This window comes from Erithacus rubecula, assembly GCF_903797595.1.
Source record: "Erithacus rubecula genome assembly, chromosome: 15".
NCBI classification, from domain to species: domain Eukaryota; kingdom Metazoa; phylum Chordata; class Aves; order Passeriformes; family Muscicapidae; genus Erithacus; species Erithacus rubecula.
In genome coordinates this window covers 15,174,352-15,189,521 of record NC_136667.1, presented here as the reverse complement: position 1 = coordinate 15,189,521, position 15,170 = coordinate 15,174,352, and the positions used below count along the sequence as shown (strand labels likewise).

General features: G+C 58.0%; 3 protein-coding genes across 21 annotated transcripts in view; 1 reads left to right on the top strand and 2 right to left on the bottom strand.

Moving 5' to 3' along the window:
* Nucleotides 1-7,423, top strand: part of ZMYM3 (zinc finger MYM-type containing 3) — a 32,335-nt gene extending 24,912 nt beyond the window's left edge. For 14 of the 16 annotated variants that reach the window (XM_079318701.1, XM_079318710.1, XM_079318712.1 and 11 more), the window contains 11 exons: nucleotides 420-588; nucleotides 1,105-1,220; nucleotides 1,376-1,550; nucleotides 2,107-2,253; nucleotides 2,788-2,891; nucleotides 3,295-3,463; nucleotides 3,585-3,736; nucleotides 4,178-4,292; nucleotides 5,184-5,438; nucleotides 5,522-5,639; nucleotides 6,060-7,423. In XM_079318701.1, the coding sequence (XP_079174827.1) occupies nucleotides 420-588; nucleotides 1,105-1,220; nucleotides 1,376-1,550; nucleotides 2,107-2,253; nucleotides 2,788-2,891; nucleotides 3,295-3,463; nucleotides 3,585-3,736; nucleotides 4,178-4,292; nucleotides 5,184-5,438; nucleotides 5,522-5,639; nucleotides 6,060-6,258 (1,719 nt within the window). In that variant the 3' untranslated portion in view covers nucleotides 6,259-7,423. Of the gene's footprint in view, nucleotides 1-419; nucleotides 589-1,104; nucleotides 1,221-1,375; nucleotides 1,551-2,106; nucleotides 2,254-2,787; nucleotides 2,892-3,294; nucleotides 3,464-3,584; nucleotides 3,737-4,177; nucleotides 4,293-5,183; nucleotides 5,443-5,521; nucleotides 5,640-6,059 lie in introns of all 16 variants that reach the window. The other 2 variants (XM_079318703.1, XM_079318702.1) reach the window with 2 other exon arrangements.
* Nucleotides 7,424-7,677: 254 nt separating this feature from the next.
* Nucleotides 7,678-8,940, bottom strand: LOC306808288 (gap junction alpha-3 protein-like). The gene has a single exon (XM_079318727.1). It carries the CDS (start codon nucleotides 8,858-8,860, stop codon nucleotides 7,964-7,966), a length of 897 nt encoding a protein of 298 aa, XP_079174853.1. The 5' UTR covers nucleotides 8,861-8,940; the 3' UTR covers nucleotides 7,678-7,963.
* A 698-nt stretch (nucleotides 8,941-9,638) lies between these two features.
* Nucleotides 9,639-12,945, bottom strand: GJB1 (gap junction protein beta 1). Of its 4 annotated transcripts, none has more exons than XM_079318726.1 (3): nucleotides 12,824-12,905; nucleotides 11,310-11,425; nucleotides 9,639-10,634 (listed from the first exon to the last, which is right to left on the bottom strand). In XM_079318726.1, exon 3 carries the CDS (start codon nucleotides 10,620-10,622, stop codon nucleotides 9,783-9,785), a length of 840 nt encoding a protein of 279 aa, XP_079174852.1. In that variant the 5' UTR covers nucleotides 10,623-10,634; nucleotides 11,310-11,425; nucleotides 12,824-12,905; the 3' UTR covers nucleotides 9,639-9,782. The 4 variants fall into 4 exon arrangements, with proteins under 4 accessions (XP_079174852.1, XP_079174850.1, XP_079174851.1 ...); XM_079318724.1 differs by lacking the exon at nucleotides 12,824-12,905 and adding an exon at nucleotides 12,441-12,587; XM_079318725.1 differs by lacking the exon at nucleotides 11,310-11,425 and having other exon boundaries at nucleotides 12,824-12,945.
* Between the last annotated feature and the right edge of the window lie 2,225 nt (nucleotides 12,946-15,170).

Sequence of the window (15,170 nt, the reverse complement as noted above, 5' to 3'; positions counted from 1 at the left end):
TGGGACATGAAAAGAACTCTTAGGAAGGCAACATCAACATGTCTCCTGGAAGTGGAAAGAATAACTGTTCCCCAGGAATCAGTTATGAACTCCAGAATATCTTGGCACTCTTGACACTAGCTCCTCTTTGCTTTCCTGTGCCTGGGTATAGTTGCTGTCCCACTGTTCCCCTCTACCCCATGGGACAGGAGCCAGCATTGCCAGACTCCTCGCACAGCAGAGGCAGCACACAGGCTTGCTGCCTGCCAGGAGCAGCTTGGCAGTCCTTCATCACAGCCTGACCATGGGAGTGTCCATGTGCTGGGGACTGTCAGGCTCCAGGAGGTGCTTTGGGAGTCATTCCATCTGCACCTGTAGTAGGGAAGAGATTGTGCTGGCCTTAGGTGGACACCAACCTCCTGCTTTCTGCATTTCCCCAGCTGTCAGCAAAGGCCTCCTCAGCCCAAACGTCTCCAGCTGTGCCGCCTCCTGCCCCACCTCTGGTTCCAGCCACGCCTCGGAAAAACAAAGCTGCCATGTGTAAACCACTGATGCAGAACCGGGGTGTCTCCTGCAAGTTTGAAATGAAGTCCAAAGGATGTCAGACAGGTAGGAAAACAAGACTTAACTGTAGGATTACAAGGGCATTTTGGAAAGGCAAGTGGCACATCCTGCTCCAGACTAACTGTGAATCCAGCCCGAAATAGCGGGCTGGGTGTTTGGCACAGTGCTGAGGAGTCTCTTTGGAGGTGCAGGGCACACATGGCAGGGCTGGGGGTAGGGAGCCCATTTCCATCACCAGCAAAAGGAGAGAAGTAGAGAGCTCTGTAGCATGATCTTCCTCTTGTGGGACAGCTCCTGTTCCTCTGGAGATCATTAGCTTGTCTGAGGGCCGTCTGCTAAACGGGTTCCACTCTAGTCTCTGGGTGTGTGTATGGTCTGCAGCATATGCAAGGTAATTTAGACCTCTTAGCAGGGCTGTGTAAGAGCAGGATTTATACTTCTGGCTGAGGCAAGCATCTCTTGTTGCTGGCCCTGGATGGCTGGGGGCATGGCAGCATGCAGCAGGGCTGGGTGGAGGAACTTGTGGGATTAAGGTCACTGATGTATTTTTGCTCTTGTCAGAGGCTGACTGGAAGCCCCAGCTGGTTGTGTTGCCAATCCCTGTCCCGATCTTCGTGCCTGTGCCTATGCATATGTACTGCCAGAAAGTACCTGTGCCTTTCTCCATGCCTGTCCCGGTAAGCAACATGCTTCACCTGCTTGTGTTCTCCTACTATTGTAATCCTGCCTTGCTGAAGTCTCCCTGCTTCTCTGTTCATGCCCTTCTCCTGCCTCTGCTTTGATGTCAGTCTACTAAGTGTCAGTTTTCTGCCTGGTGTGCTGCTGTCCACAGGTGCCTGTGCCAATGTTCCTGCCCACCACACTGGAGAGCACAGAGAAGATTGTGGAAACCATTGAGGAACTGAAAGTGAAGATCCCCTCTAATCCCCTAGAGGCTGACATCCTGGCCATGGCTGAGATGATTGCAGAGGCTGAGGAACTGGACAAAGCCTCTTCAGATCTATGTGGTAGGTTCTGCCATGGCTTGGTCTGGTCCAACAGCTGGGGATCAAGGGTGGTTTGCCAGCTCTTGGAGCTAAAAGACCTGCCAAGATTGTGGCTCTCCCAAAGCCTTTGAAAAGGAAGCAAGGAAAAGGAAGTCCTCGACTTCTGCTGAGGAGGTACCAGAAGGGAAGAGCTGCAGCAAGGAGCAGTGTCTGATACTCTCCCTTTTGGGGGTGCCAGTCATGTGGCACATGAGCAGCTCTCTTAGTTTATTTCAGGTGGCTGTTCAGATTCTTCCCTGAAGCATCTTCCATGATACAAAGGGTAGCTTCATGCAGCCCTGGTCTTGAAGGTTTTTTCACTTGGGGGCTGCATTCCTACTAATTGCAGCAATGGGGGTTGTGGCTGGGGAGACAACAACTTTCCAATGTCTTTCTGTCCAGGGAAAGCTGGACAGCTCAGATGTCATGGGGCTGCTCTGAGTACAGGGACCCGGACTTCATTTTTCCACCTATCACAGGGATAACAGACAAAAGACTTTCAAGAAAGTTTGGCTTATGATGAATTTCTTCATTTCAGACCTGGTGAGTAACCAGAGTGCAGAGGGTCTTCTGGAGGACTGTGATCTGTTTGGACCAGCACGGGACGATGTGTTGGCTATGGCTGTCAAGATGGCAAACGTCCTCGATGAACCCGGCCAGGACCTGGAGGCTGACTTCCCTAAGAGTAAGGGCTGGGTGACACCGTGGTGCTGCAGGGCTGCTGAGGGTCCTCCCACACTGCCCTCAGCTGTGTGCACTTACTTCCCCATGCCCTCTGACCAGGTGTGAGAGTCCTGCAGGGACTGCTTGCAGCAGGGGTGGGGAGACCACAACTTCTTCAGAAGTGTATGTTTGTCCAGACTAAACTTTCCTGTAGTGAACATGAGACCTAGAGAAGAGGGTATGAAAAGCTGATTTTAACAACACAAAGAGCAGGGCAGCAGCAGTGGTGTGTTTATGAGTGGTGATTCCAGAGGATCCAGCAAGACGAGAAACCAACAAAAAACTGTCAGAGAGGAAAATGTGGAGTTCTGGTTATTCTGAGAAATTTTAGCATCGTGTGCCAGAGATGTATTTCCTTTGTTGGGCTAAAAGTTTGTGCTAGGCAGTGTTAGAGGATGTGAAGTGTTCTCTCTTCATTTTGGTGTAAAAATCAGATCAGCCCAGTGGGCAGGATGAGAAATCTCAGCTGAGCCCTTCTGCCTGTGTTTCCTTTCAGACCCTCTAGACATCAACCCCAGTGTGGATTTCCTCTTTGACTGTGGGCTAGTGGGACCAGATGATGTGTCCACAGAGCAAGATCTGCCTCGAGCTATCCGGAAGGTGAGTTCTCTGTGGGTACTGCCTGCCTAAAGCCCTTTGGGTTTGGAGTGGGAGCTGCCACCTGGGATGTATGAAGCAAAGTGTGCCAGAGTCTTTGGTGTGCTAGGGAGGTTATGCCCTCTCCCTTCAGGGCATGGTTGGCTTTTGGGCTGCTCCTTGACTGAAAACACTTGCTTGTCACTTCGGAGGAGCTTTGAATGCTACAAGTAATGGGACAGCTGGTCTCTTTTTCTTGCCTGTGACCCTCGTAATTAATGAGCTTTGTTGGCTTGGCTGCCAGCAGAACGGTGCCTGCTGCCATGGCACACTGTAGGGAGCTGTCAGTCAGCAGGTGTGAGGGCTGTCCAGGACTCATGCACCTGTCCCAGGTAGGTTTCCAGTCTCACAGAACACCTCTCTGCAGGGGCAGAAGCGCCTGGTGCTCTCTGAAAGCTGTTCCCGGGACTCGATGAGCAGCCAGCCCAGCTGTACAGTGCTCAACTACTCGTACGGTGTGAATGCCTGGAAGTCCTGGGTACAAGCCAAGTATGCAGGGGGAGAAAGCAGCAAGGGAGAGGAGCTGCGCTTCGGCCGTAAGTGCCTTGTCTGGATGCAGTGGAGTGGCAGAAACTGCCCAGAAGCTGGACCTTGGGGTGTTGAGGTGTTCCTGACCTTGTAGACTGTTGTCTGAGGCTGCTATGCTTGTCTCTGCAGCCAAGCCCATGAGAATCAAGGAAGACATCTTAGCCTGCTCAGCAGCTGAGCTCAACTATGGCCTGGCCCAGTTTGTCAAGGAGATAACCCGGCCCAATGGGGAGCGCTATGAACCAGACAGCATCTATTACCTCTGCCTTGGCATCCAGCAGGTGAGGGAGGTCTTGGTGCCCTCAAGTCTTCTACAGCCAGGGGGGTCAGATTTGGTGAGGGAAGTTCATACCCTTATTCTGCCTTCTGGGCAGAGAGGGTGTCTGGACTCTCCTTTAGTGCCTCATCCCAGGACAGCATGCCACCTGCTTTGGTCTTTGTTCCCAAGCTCAGAGGGTAGGGTGGCAACTATTCCCCAGCCTTGTACCCTCCTTGCACATCTCTGAGGAGGGCTGGGGGATCTCCCCAAACTCAGGCCCTTCTTTAGCACCAAGTCTGCTTTGTCATGCCCCAGGGTTTTCTTTGCAGCACTCAGAAGTGTCTGCCCAGCAGCTCTGGTGGTGCAAGAAGGGGTGCTCTGCATGTGTGCCCTGGGTTCTGGGGCGGATTTGCATTTCAGATGCTGCTGTGTTTCTCTTGACTGTGTGTTCTGTCCTTTCTAGTACCTGCTCGAGAACAATCGTATGGTGAATATATTTACAGACCTTTACTACCTGACCTTCGTGCAGGAGCTGAACAAGTCCCTGAGTGGCTGGCAACCCACAATCTTACCAAATAGTACGTGTCTACAGAGTACCTTCAGTTCCTGCATATATCCACTTTGTGCATGTGGCCTTGGATCCTCTGGCCTGATTATATTCCCCCAGCTTCAGGGGGAGGCATAGGCAGCACAGCCCTTCTGTGTGTTGAGGTCATACTGACCCAAAACAACTGCAGAGCCAGTGTGGTTTACGCTTCAGCAGCTTCTGTTGCCCACAGTCAGGGTAGCTGGGAGCTGAGTGCATGTGCTTTGTATCCTGGGAGGATTGGAATCTTTACAACACTTCACAGTGATGTCTCCTCCCTTTGGCAAGGAGGATGCCAAGCCAGGAAGCACACTGGTGCATATATTGGTGTTCCCAGCACATGGATGAGCCCTGCATAAGGTGCTAGACCTTGGCCAAGGTTGCTGTGCTGCTACCTTGTGAATGGACTAACCTGTAGCTCTGCAGAGGCTTTTCATGATGCTATGGTCTGGGCTGCTTTCCCTGTGGTCTTGTCAGTAGTTAGTGCATAGATTGTGCCTCATCTCTGCAGATTGGCTATCCCAGGCAGAGCCATTTGATTCCAGACCTGTATATCTACGCAGGAGCTGGCCAGATCTCTCCTGCCTGCTGCTTTTCCTTAATCTCTCACTGAGTGTGGTGGAGCACTGACCTGGAGTTTGCTTTTTGGCCATCTGTAGTGATGAGCAGTTAGGATTGATTTGGGTTCTCACCTGTGGTTTGGCTGTGATCTGGGGAGGCTTATGGATGGGCAGAGCTTTGCTGATGACACTGAAGAAATAACCTTGTGAAAAAAGAGATGCTGTGAAGCATCAGTCTTTTGCAGTGAGCTTTCCTGGGTAGGGTGAAGGATTGTCACAAAGCCACTGCTGATGTGACCTGCTTCTCCCTCTTTCTGTTGCAGACACAGTTTTCTCCCGTGTCGAGGAGGAGCATCTCTGGGAGTGCAAACAGCTGGGTGTTTACTCACCCTTTGTGCTTCTCAACACCCTCATGTTCTTCAACACTAAGTTCTTTGGGCTGCAGACAGCAGAGGAGCACATGCAGCTCTCCTTCACCAACGTGGTGCGCCAGTCCCGCAAGTGCACCACGGCCCGTGGCATGACAAAGGTGGTGAGCATCCGCTACTATGCTCCTGCCAAGCAGAAGAAAAGCCGAGGTGGGTCTGGGGGAATATCTCTGTTCCTCCCCTGCATCCCCCATCAGGATCCAGCCACCATCCAGCTCTCTTCCTCTCTGCAGATAGCGGCTCTGGAAAACGGAAGCGTGAGGAGGAGGTACCGATGCTGGAGCAGCGGGAGAACAGGATGAATCCCCTCCGATGCCCAGTCAAGTTTTATGAGTTTTATCTCTCCAAATGGTGAGGTTTTCTCTGGAGAAGAGGCATGTGCCATTTTGGGGCAACTTCTTGGTTTTGATGGAACCCTGTGGAGTGACTGCTGCTCTCCAGACATTTGTACATGAGCATGCAGTCTTGCCCAGGCTCTTCTGCTTGACTAAACCAAGTTTGAGAGAATGCTTCTCTCTGGCCTCTTCCAATTCTTGTCCTTCTCCAGTGTGGCAGGAATGTGCAGTAGGAGTCCAGTGTTTGTGTGGTTAGGGGTTTTGGCCTTGAACAAGGAGCTGTAGGCTGAGTTTGTGTCCTTATCCTACTGAATGATGAGAGGCTGTGATGAGCTGTGAACACCCCTTGCTAAACACATCATCAGGCCAGGCTGTCTGAGCCCCTGCAGCTGATGTGCCAGGTCTCACCCTCCTCTCTCTCTCTGTCTCTCCACAGCCCCGAGAGCCTGCGGAACCGCAGCGATGTGTTCTACCTGCAGCCCGAGCGCTCGTGCATCGCCGAGTCGCCGCTGTGGTACTCGGTGATCCCCATGGACCGGAGCATGCTGGAGAGCATGCTGAACCGCATCCTGGCCGTCAGGGAGATCTACGAGGAGCACAGCCGGCTCGGCAGCCTGGAGGATGACATGGACTAAGGGCGAGATGCTGCTGAACTGGCTGCACTCCAGCCCTGGACACCTCATCATGCTGCTTCCCATTGCAGGGCAGGGGCCGTGCAGCATAGGAAGGGATGGTGCTGCAGCAGTGCTGTCCCTGCATCATTACCAGACTTGGACCTCCCATCCTGCTCTTTACAGGCATCCCCTACATACGTGGCCCCCGCACTCAGCTCTGTCTCCAGTTTTGGCTGCTGGGTGAGCCATCTTCCCTAGGGCCCGTTGCCATGGCACAGGAGTGGCAGAGTCCCTGGGGCAGCTCCCCTTGCCCAGCCCTGTCCCTCCCCTACCCCAAGCCCTGCTGCTACCCCTCTGTTCCCAATTCCAGGGCAGGAATTGCACAAGATGGAGTGCACCGTTGGACCAGTGGCCCTCAGAGCTTTTACTTCCCTGTTCCTTTAGCATTCCCTCAGAAGGTTGGAGGTATCAAGGCAGGAACAGTAGCTCTGCTGCTGGGGCAGGATTGTGTTTTCAAGCCAGTGAGCATGGGTCACAGGTAACCTGGGAGTTGTTGAGTCAGGGGAAGAATTTTTGTCCTAGGGTGGGAGAGATTTGGGTTGGTTGCAGGGAGTGGATGGAGCTCGCACTGTAATTTGTGGGCAGAGATCTGGCCTTGCCACAGGGACACCTCCCTTGTGTGCAGCCAGGATGCCTCCCTCTCTTTGGTCAATGTTTTCTGACTCTCCTGAAAACTGATGGGGATGGGCCTATGCTAGTGTTGGTGCTGCCCCTCTCTCCCTTTGTTGTGGTGTAAGGATCCTCCCCTGTGCAAGGTGCCATCAGTGGCTCTGCTCCAGCCAGGGGCCCAGGCATTTGCTGGCAGAAGCAGGGAGCCCTGCCTGGCCTCCCCCTCCCTCCCACAGCCACAGGCTGCCAGGACTCTGCCCAGGGCAAGTCTGGCTCCAGCTGTGCCACTCCATGCTGCCTCCTGCCCCTTCTTGTGTTCTGGTCGGTTTTCTTGAGCTGTACACGGGTCTCCTGTTGAGCCTGTATATATTGTTCTGGGCCCTGGCCTGGAACCATCTGTTCTGTGTCCATGTGGAGAGTGAGCTGCTCACCAGTCTTGTTGTAGTGATGCCAGGGCAGTAGGACTAACCCTGTGTCTCTGGAAACCATTCATTTCAAATAAAGATGTGGAAAACTTTGGCAGCCCCTGGTTTTTCCCCCTGGGCAGGATGAGCACTGTAGGAGAACAGGGCCAGTGTTCCTTGTGCTGCTGTGCACCTCGCTGCTGGCCATCCCAGCCTGTGCTGCCTGCACTTCCTACCTTGCCTGGGCCCTGCTATCCTGCCAACTCTGGCAAGTGGTGGTGGCCCCTGCCCTAGTGCCTACTGGTGCCAGCATGGCATGCCCTGCCTGACCCTGCCCTGCAGCCACACCCAACCCAGCAGTGGCCTTGCCCTGGCCATGCAGTGTGTCCATAGGATGGAGCAGTTGGAGAGCAATGCCACAGTGCCTGTGAGCAGAGCAGGAGTCAAAGTGAGGCGCAGTAAGTGTTTTATTTTCTCCCAAGTTCTACTCGCAGCCCTGCTGCTCCCAGGAGTGCCAGGAGCATCTGAGCAGTGTCCCCAGGGCTCTGCCCAGCTCTCATGCTGGCCTTGGGCTCCAAGCCTTGGGCCTGGCAGAAACTGAAAACGCAGCCACCCATGCATTGCCCATCCCTGATCATCCCAGCAGGGCACATTCACACTGCCAGGTCTGCTGTTCTTGTGTCCCTATGGGACCCAGCAGCCACCCCTAGCCATGCACCTGCCTTCTTCAGTGGTGCCAGGCCATGGGGGGCTCTGCCAGCAGCTAGGGGGCTGCCACCCCTGGGCAGAGTGACATAGGTGCTGCCAGGCCCAACAGGCCCACCAGGAGTGGTTAGGATACGGGACTTGGAGCCTGGCCCCCGACGGCACTTGGTGAGACCCAGGTGGTAGATCTCCACCAGGTTGAGCAGCAGGGACACGCAGGCCACCCCCAGCATGAAGAGGATGAAGATGGTCTTCTCAGTGGGCCGGGAGATGTAGCAGTTGACGGTGTTGGGGCAGGGCCAGCGGCTGCAGGTGTAGAGGGGCTTCAGCTGGAACCCATACAAGGCGTACTGGCCCACAATGAAGCCCACTTCCAAGAGAGCCTTGAAGACGATGTTGCAGATGTATGTCCTCAGGATGGCCCCCCGCATGTACACCCGAGCCCTGGTGCTCCCTGCAGGGAGCTGGGGCTGCCTGGGGCGCTGCCGCCTGGCCCCGCTGCCAGCCCGTGCTGCCGCCTGCTGCTGTGCCTTCTCATCCAAGTGCACCAGGTGCAGGATGTGGCCCAAATACACAAGGCTGGGGGTGGAGACAAAGATGATCTGCAGGACCCAGAAGCGGAGGTGGGAGATGGGGAAGGTGCTGTCATAGCAGGCATTTTGGCAGCCGGGCTGCTGCGTGTCACAGGAGAAGCCAGACAGCTCATCACCCCAGACCCGCTCCGCGGCTGCCCCCAGCACCAGGATGCGGAAAACGAAGAGGACGGTGAGCCAGACCTTCCCCACCACTGTGGAGTGCTCCTGGGCATTCTCCAATAGCCGGCCCAGCAGGCTCCAATCCCCCATGGCACGTGCTGTGGTGCCCTGCAAGACAGCCACCCTCCAGATAGAGCCACCCCACAACCCACCAAAATGCCACCCCACTTCCCAGTCAAGCAGTCACAGACTCAATCCAAGGCTGTCCCTGGGGTGTCCCCATCCTGTATCCTAGGGGACCCCCTAGCCTGTCACAAGGAGGGCAGGGGGAGCAAAGATCTCCAGCAGAGAGCTGGGAGCACCACGGGGAACAACCGCGGTGGCGATCCGGCATGGGGACCTCTCACCGTAGATGGTGTGTGGGGCAGAGCCCAGGGCTCCCACGCTGGCTGCTCCTCAGTGGGGTGATGGGGGATGCTGCAAGGCCCCTTCCCAGCTGGGCCCCAGCTCCTCCGTAGGGTGCGGACAGGTTCTGCTGCTCCGTCTGTCCAGCCACCCAACAGCAAGCGTGGGGTTATTGGGGCATGAGGCAGCTGCGTGCCCCATTGGTTTTCATTGTGACTGGCACATGAAACAGCCACTGGGAAAACTTTTTCCCTCTATTTTTGGTCTGGGCACTTTTCTAATTATATTCGGGGCTGCAGGGGCTGGTGCTGGGTGAGTGCAAGCCCTTGGACACTGATCAATGCCACCCAGGGGTCACTGGTCGCTGCAGGCTGCCAGGGCAACACAGACTCAGCCCTGGCACTGCAGCCCCCACAGCCCCTTGTGGCACCCACGAGGGCTTGGGTGCAGGCATGGACACCCCACAGTGGCACCCCAGCTCCTGGCATATCCCAGCCAGAGCAGAAAGGAGGGAGGCAGCACCTGAGAATGGAGATTTAATGGCCCACGATGCCCTCCTGGCCATCAAGAAGAGCCAGACTCGCACCTGAGCGATGCCACCCTTAGGACAGAAACAGTAACATGGCCACGGGACAACTGTGGGGCCGGAACCCCTGCAGTGGTGGCCCTAGCAGGCAGAGCAGCGGTCACCCTTCTCCTGCAGCCCAGAGTTGCGGCGCAGCATGTCCTTGAGAGAACCGTCCTGCTCTGTCAGCAGCTGGTTGATCTCGTTCTGCTTGTACTCAGAGGAATGCTTGTGCCCATAGAAGGAGCTCTTCCCCGAGGAGGGGTTGGAGTGGTGCTGGCCTCGGCGGGCACAGGCCCGCACCACCAGGTAGACCAGCTCTGCCATGTTGAGGACGATGCAGACACTGGAGGTGACCAGCATGAAGACAGTGAAGATGGTCTTCTCGGTGGGCCGGGAGATGAAGCAGTCAACAGTGTTGGGGCAGGGGTAAGCCTCACACTTGACCAGCCGCATCATCTGGTAGCCTGGGTAGAGCAGGTAGAAGATGTACATGAACACAGCCTCAAAGAGCAGCCTGAAGACCACGCTGCAGACATATGTCCACCACAGCGACCCCGCTATGCGCATCTTGTGCTTCTTGACTTCTTCCATGTGCTTGGCATCCCCGTGCCCTGTCAGCATCAGCAGCTTCTTCTCCTGGTGCTGCTGGTAGGCCACGTGCATGGCCACGAGAAGGGCTGGTGTGGTGACGAGGATGAGCTGCAGGGCCCACAGACGAATATGGGAGATGGGGAAGAAGTGGTCGTAGCAGACGCTGTTGCAGCCAGGCTGCTGGGTGTTGCAGGTGAAGGCGGATTTCTCGTCCCCCCAGACACTCTCAGCTGCCACCACTAACACCATGATGCGGAAGATGAAGATGACGGAGAGCCAGATGCGCCCGATGGCAGTGGAGTGGCGGTTCACCCCGCTCAGCACCGTGTACAGGCCGGCCCAATTCATCGTTTCTCACGTCTGCAGGAGAGAGAGGTCAGAGATGGTGTTAGGAGCAGGACGGGCCCCTGGCTGAGAGCCAGCAGGTCCTGGCTCCAGTGGCAGCAGCCCCAGAAAAGACCTGGGAGCAATTGGGTGGCAGCCCTGGCTTGGGTGGACAGGAGGACTGACAGACGGGAGGTTGGCAGCATGGCTCCTGCTCCTGACACGGCTCAAGGCAGCATTTTGGCCAGAGCAGGCAGGAGACTGGCTGCCCCAGCAGTGCCAGATGCTCCACTCCTGCCACCCCACACTGGCACAGGGATCCTACAGCTGCCACAGAGAATGGGAGTGAAGCTCCCACAGCTCCGCAGGGATCCCCAGTACCCAGTGCTGAGCTCTTTGGCTGGGAATGGTCCCAAGGAGCTTTATGTGCTCCACTGCACCCGTGCCTCCCTCTGTCCTCCCATTATCTGCAGGAGCAGGGCCAGGGAGCCCTGAGCTGGGGGCTCCCTCCGTGCAGCCCTGCACTGCCACCGTCCCGGAGCCATCCTCGCCCAGGGAACCGAGGGCGAGCCCACACCCCAAGCACAGACCCCTGCCCCACCAGAGGCACCCACCGGCACTGCGCAGCCCCGGGAGCCGCTTCCCACCCCTGCGTGAGTCTGGGGGGCCGGACCAGCCACCCCCAGTGCGGAGGAGCCTGGTGACGCGTACCTGCCGGTGAGGAAGGGTCCTCGCAAGCTGCCCCCAGTGGCCCCTCTAAGATCTCATGCCTCCCGCAGGAGAGCTCTGCTCCGCCTGCCCTCGTCTCTCTCTGCCACTGCCCTGCACTGGAAGTCATATGCTGCTTTATAAACTATTTACATACAATGGGGCCTTTATCGGTCCATGAACAACACACTTTAGCATTCAGATCTAACGCCCTGACTTCCGCCCACCCTGGCCAAACAAAGTGCCTGTGTGCTGCATTCCCGCTGCTCGGCCCTGCACCCACCCCCCTCCGCACCACGCCCCGCACGACCACGGCCGCAGCCCCACCGCCGGGACCCACGGCACGCATCGCTGTGCCCGCCAGGCCACCCGCCGCGTCCGCAGGGCCTTTCCCCAGGGAGCCGAGCCCAGCTGCGTGCCCAGCCCGCATGGACGGCACAGGAGCAGGGCCACCGAGCACTCGGTGGGGCCGCCGGGGGCTGGGTGGCGCTGGGCACCGCTGCTGTGAGTCCTGCCATCTCCTCAAGGCTCCGGTGCCAGCAGAGCAACGTCTGTGAGGGCATCGGAGCTGCCCCGCGTGTGGCGTTGGAGACACGGGAGAAAGTCCGGAGCAGTGACGCTGGTGTGCACTGGGGCACAGCTCCTCCCCGAGAAGGACTCACTGTCGCTGCCCTACTGCTCGGACATGCTGCTGGGACAGCAATCCCTGTGCCCGCACAGCCCGTGCCCCTCAGGGCTGGTGTCCCAGCCACACCGTCACATTGCGCCCCATCCCTGCAGGGATGGCGCCATGTGCCTTGGGATCTGTCCCCAGCCTCAGGTGGGGAGCAGCATATCCACTAAATCCTACCAGCTGGGTGCCTGTAGGTTGGCTGGGCAATTAATGCCACCCCAATTGCCACCTCCTCCCCTTAGCCCAAGGTGCAAGCACCCGGAGCCGTGCAAACGGTGGCCAAAAACCGTCCAGCAAAACTGTGAGGCCGCCACTTCTGCCCCCATTCCCACCATGAGGGCCGCCTCTCCTCCCCCAGGCCCAGAGCCCTGCTGTGGCCCCCACTCCGGCCCCGCTGGTGCTCCCCAGCTGGGGGACATGCGGCCACCCCCGTAACGGTGCTGCGCACCCCAGGCTCTCACCTCAACACCAGGACAATCAGCGCTCTTTGGGATTGCAGCAGACAGCCTCCAACGCAACACCCCGGACTTTATACTGCCCTGCGGCACGTCCCCCGCCCCCTCCCAAAGCCTCGCTCCTTGCACGGCTCGCCAAGTAAACACCGCAGGTGTGTCCAGCCTGGCTCCCACCCACGGCATTCACCCCCCGGCTGAGCATCCCCCGGGGCCACTGCAGCACCAGGGCAGGGCCAGCCCCTCAGGATGGGCCCGGGGAGATTTCTGATCGCCGTGGCCCCGCTCCCCTGCTGTGAGCATCCTCCCCGCCGCATTCCTTGCAAGCCAGGCACATGCACCGTGGTGGAGCCCTGCTCTCCACCCGGAGGATGACCCCAGCTCCTGGGCACCTTGATCTGCTGCTGCAGGCTGCCGGCTGGTCCCTGGGGAGCCACCAACTTCCAGATTCAATGTGTAAAAGTGCAGCCGGGAGAAGGCAAACAGCCTGTCAACGATTAACTCGGCCGGCCCGCTTCAAGGTCCCGCCGCCCAGCACCCCGTGTGGGACATGGCGACCCTGCCGCTCATCCTGGACCCCTGGGCCGGGCTGCAGGGGCCCGAGAGGATGAGGTGGGCACCCAGTGGTGCCGGAGTCTCTCGCATGGGGACGGCGGGGTGGCACTGGAGAGTGGCTGGGGGTCGCTAGGGGTGCCCCGCAGCGGGACGGGAGGCGGTGGGCAGTGAGATACCGGCGGTGGCCGGTGGCGCAGGGCGGGTTGGGGCCATCGGGGCCACAATCTCAGTCTGTGAGATAAGCCACCGCCACCTGAGTCAGCAGCGCTCGGCGAGGATCGGGAGCGGCGGCACCGCCCAGGTCCCGCACCCCGGGCAGCTTCTGGGGGGTTAGCGGAGGGCATCCTGGGGGATACTGTGGGTCAGGGACTAGTGCGGGCAGGCTGGCGGGATGAGGCTGGGTGGGGGTCACTGGGGGGGATCAAGAGGAGGGCAGACTGGGCTGGGCTGAGCTAAGTGGGACAAAGCACAATGGGAGGTTGGCGCGGGGAGAGGGTCCCTGGGAGCCAGTCCAGGGGTCTGAACGGAGGGCGCTGGGACCCAGGGCGGTCACTGGGGGCTACTGGGAACCAGGATAGGGATGACTGGGGGGCGCTGGGATTACTGGGAGCCAGGTGAGCGGTCACTGGGGGTTACTGGGAGCTAGAATAGGGGTGACTGGGGGTTACTGGGAGCCAGGCAGGCGGTCACCGGGGGGCGCTGGGAGCCAGGTGAGGGTCGCGGGGGCTCGGGCCGGCGGGAACGGGGGGGGTGGTCGCCATCCGTGGCACCAGGTGGCGCTGCGGGGCCGGGCCGGGCCGCACCTGCCCGCGGCAGCGCCCGGCGGGGCTCGGCGTGGGAATAACCTGAAATATAGTAAAAATGGATTTAAAAAAACAACAGGAAAGAGGAGGAGGAAGCCGGGGCGTTGCTATCCAGCACGGTGCCCGCCCGCTGTCCTGGCAGGGAGGTGGCGGGGAGGAGCAAAGCCCCGAGGGTGGCCGGAGCGCGGGCAGCCCCCTCGCCTTGTTGGCAATAGGTTAAACTGCAAAAGCCATCGGTGAAGGACGGGCTGGACCAAAGAGCCGCTGCCTCCAGAGCCCAGAAAATGCCCCGCCCGCCACCACGTGGGCCAGTAACGGGCTCTTTGTTAATCACGATAATTGTTGCGTTAATTGATGTCTGAAGTAGCAGCGAAGAGGTCAAAGGCGTGGGCACGCCTAACGCAGACAAGCTGATGAGATGGGCAGGACTGAGGCAGCGTGCGGATGGTGGGACTGGGGTGACGCACTTGCTGGCACCCTGCTAGGGTCAGAGAAGTTGCAGCCTGTGTACGATGGATGAAATCAAGTTTGAACCATCACTCAAACATCTCCATTGTCAGGGGGACTGCGGAGGAGGCTTCCAGAGTCCCCTTTCCCAGGTCATTCTGCTCCAGGTCATTCTGCTCCTCTGTGAATGGCTCAACCTCGTCACTGGATGGCCACTGCAGTGCAGGGGCTGCTGGGCTTCCAGGCTTGGACTGGCAGCAGCACAGGCATCCCTGGATCCAGGCTGCTGTTCTCAGAGAGACAAAACCTTCTGCTCTGAGTCAACTGCCAGGAAGGTCACTGGCAGTGGGTGAGCACAGAAATCCTTTGTGTTGCTGCAGCATAGGCCAGAGGCTGTTGCAGCTTAAGGCTTAACAGCTTGTCCTGCCTGCCAGCCTGTCAGTCTGCTCTCCTGTGTCCTGGGTGCATCAGAGGTGTGGGTAGCAAGGCCAGGGTGCTAACCCAGTGATGTTTCTGTGAAGAGCAGCATCCCTCCCCTCCTGCTGGCTGTGGATCCTCGAGGAGCCAGAGGCCAGCCACAGGTCACTCAGTGCCTCTCATGCCAGGGACACCTTTGCAGTTGAGTTCCCTTATGGTTCTCTTTGCCAACAGCCCTAAATATGTCCCCTGAAGCAGAGGATGTCCCACAGTTGTCACGCAGTTGTTAACTGTTCATACCCTCTGGGATACAGTGTCCCTTGAGTTTTGCCATGTCTCCAAAGAAAAGCTGTTGATGGTCAAGGGCACCCTGGACAGATGGCAGCCTCAGGAGTTTTGCAAAGGCAATAGCATAATAGCAGTGGTTGTCTGTCACCAGCTTGCCTTGGGGTCCTAGCTGGGTTGGCCATGCTGGCACATGTGGCAGCATGCAGCTGGGGCCATGTGAGGATGAAGA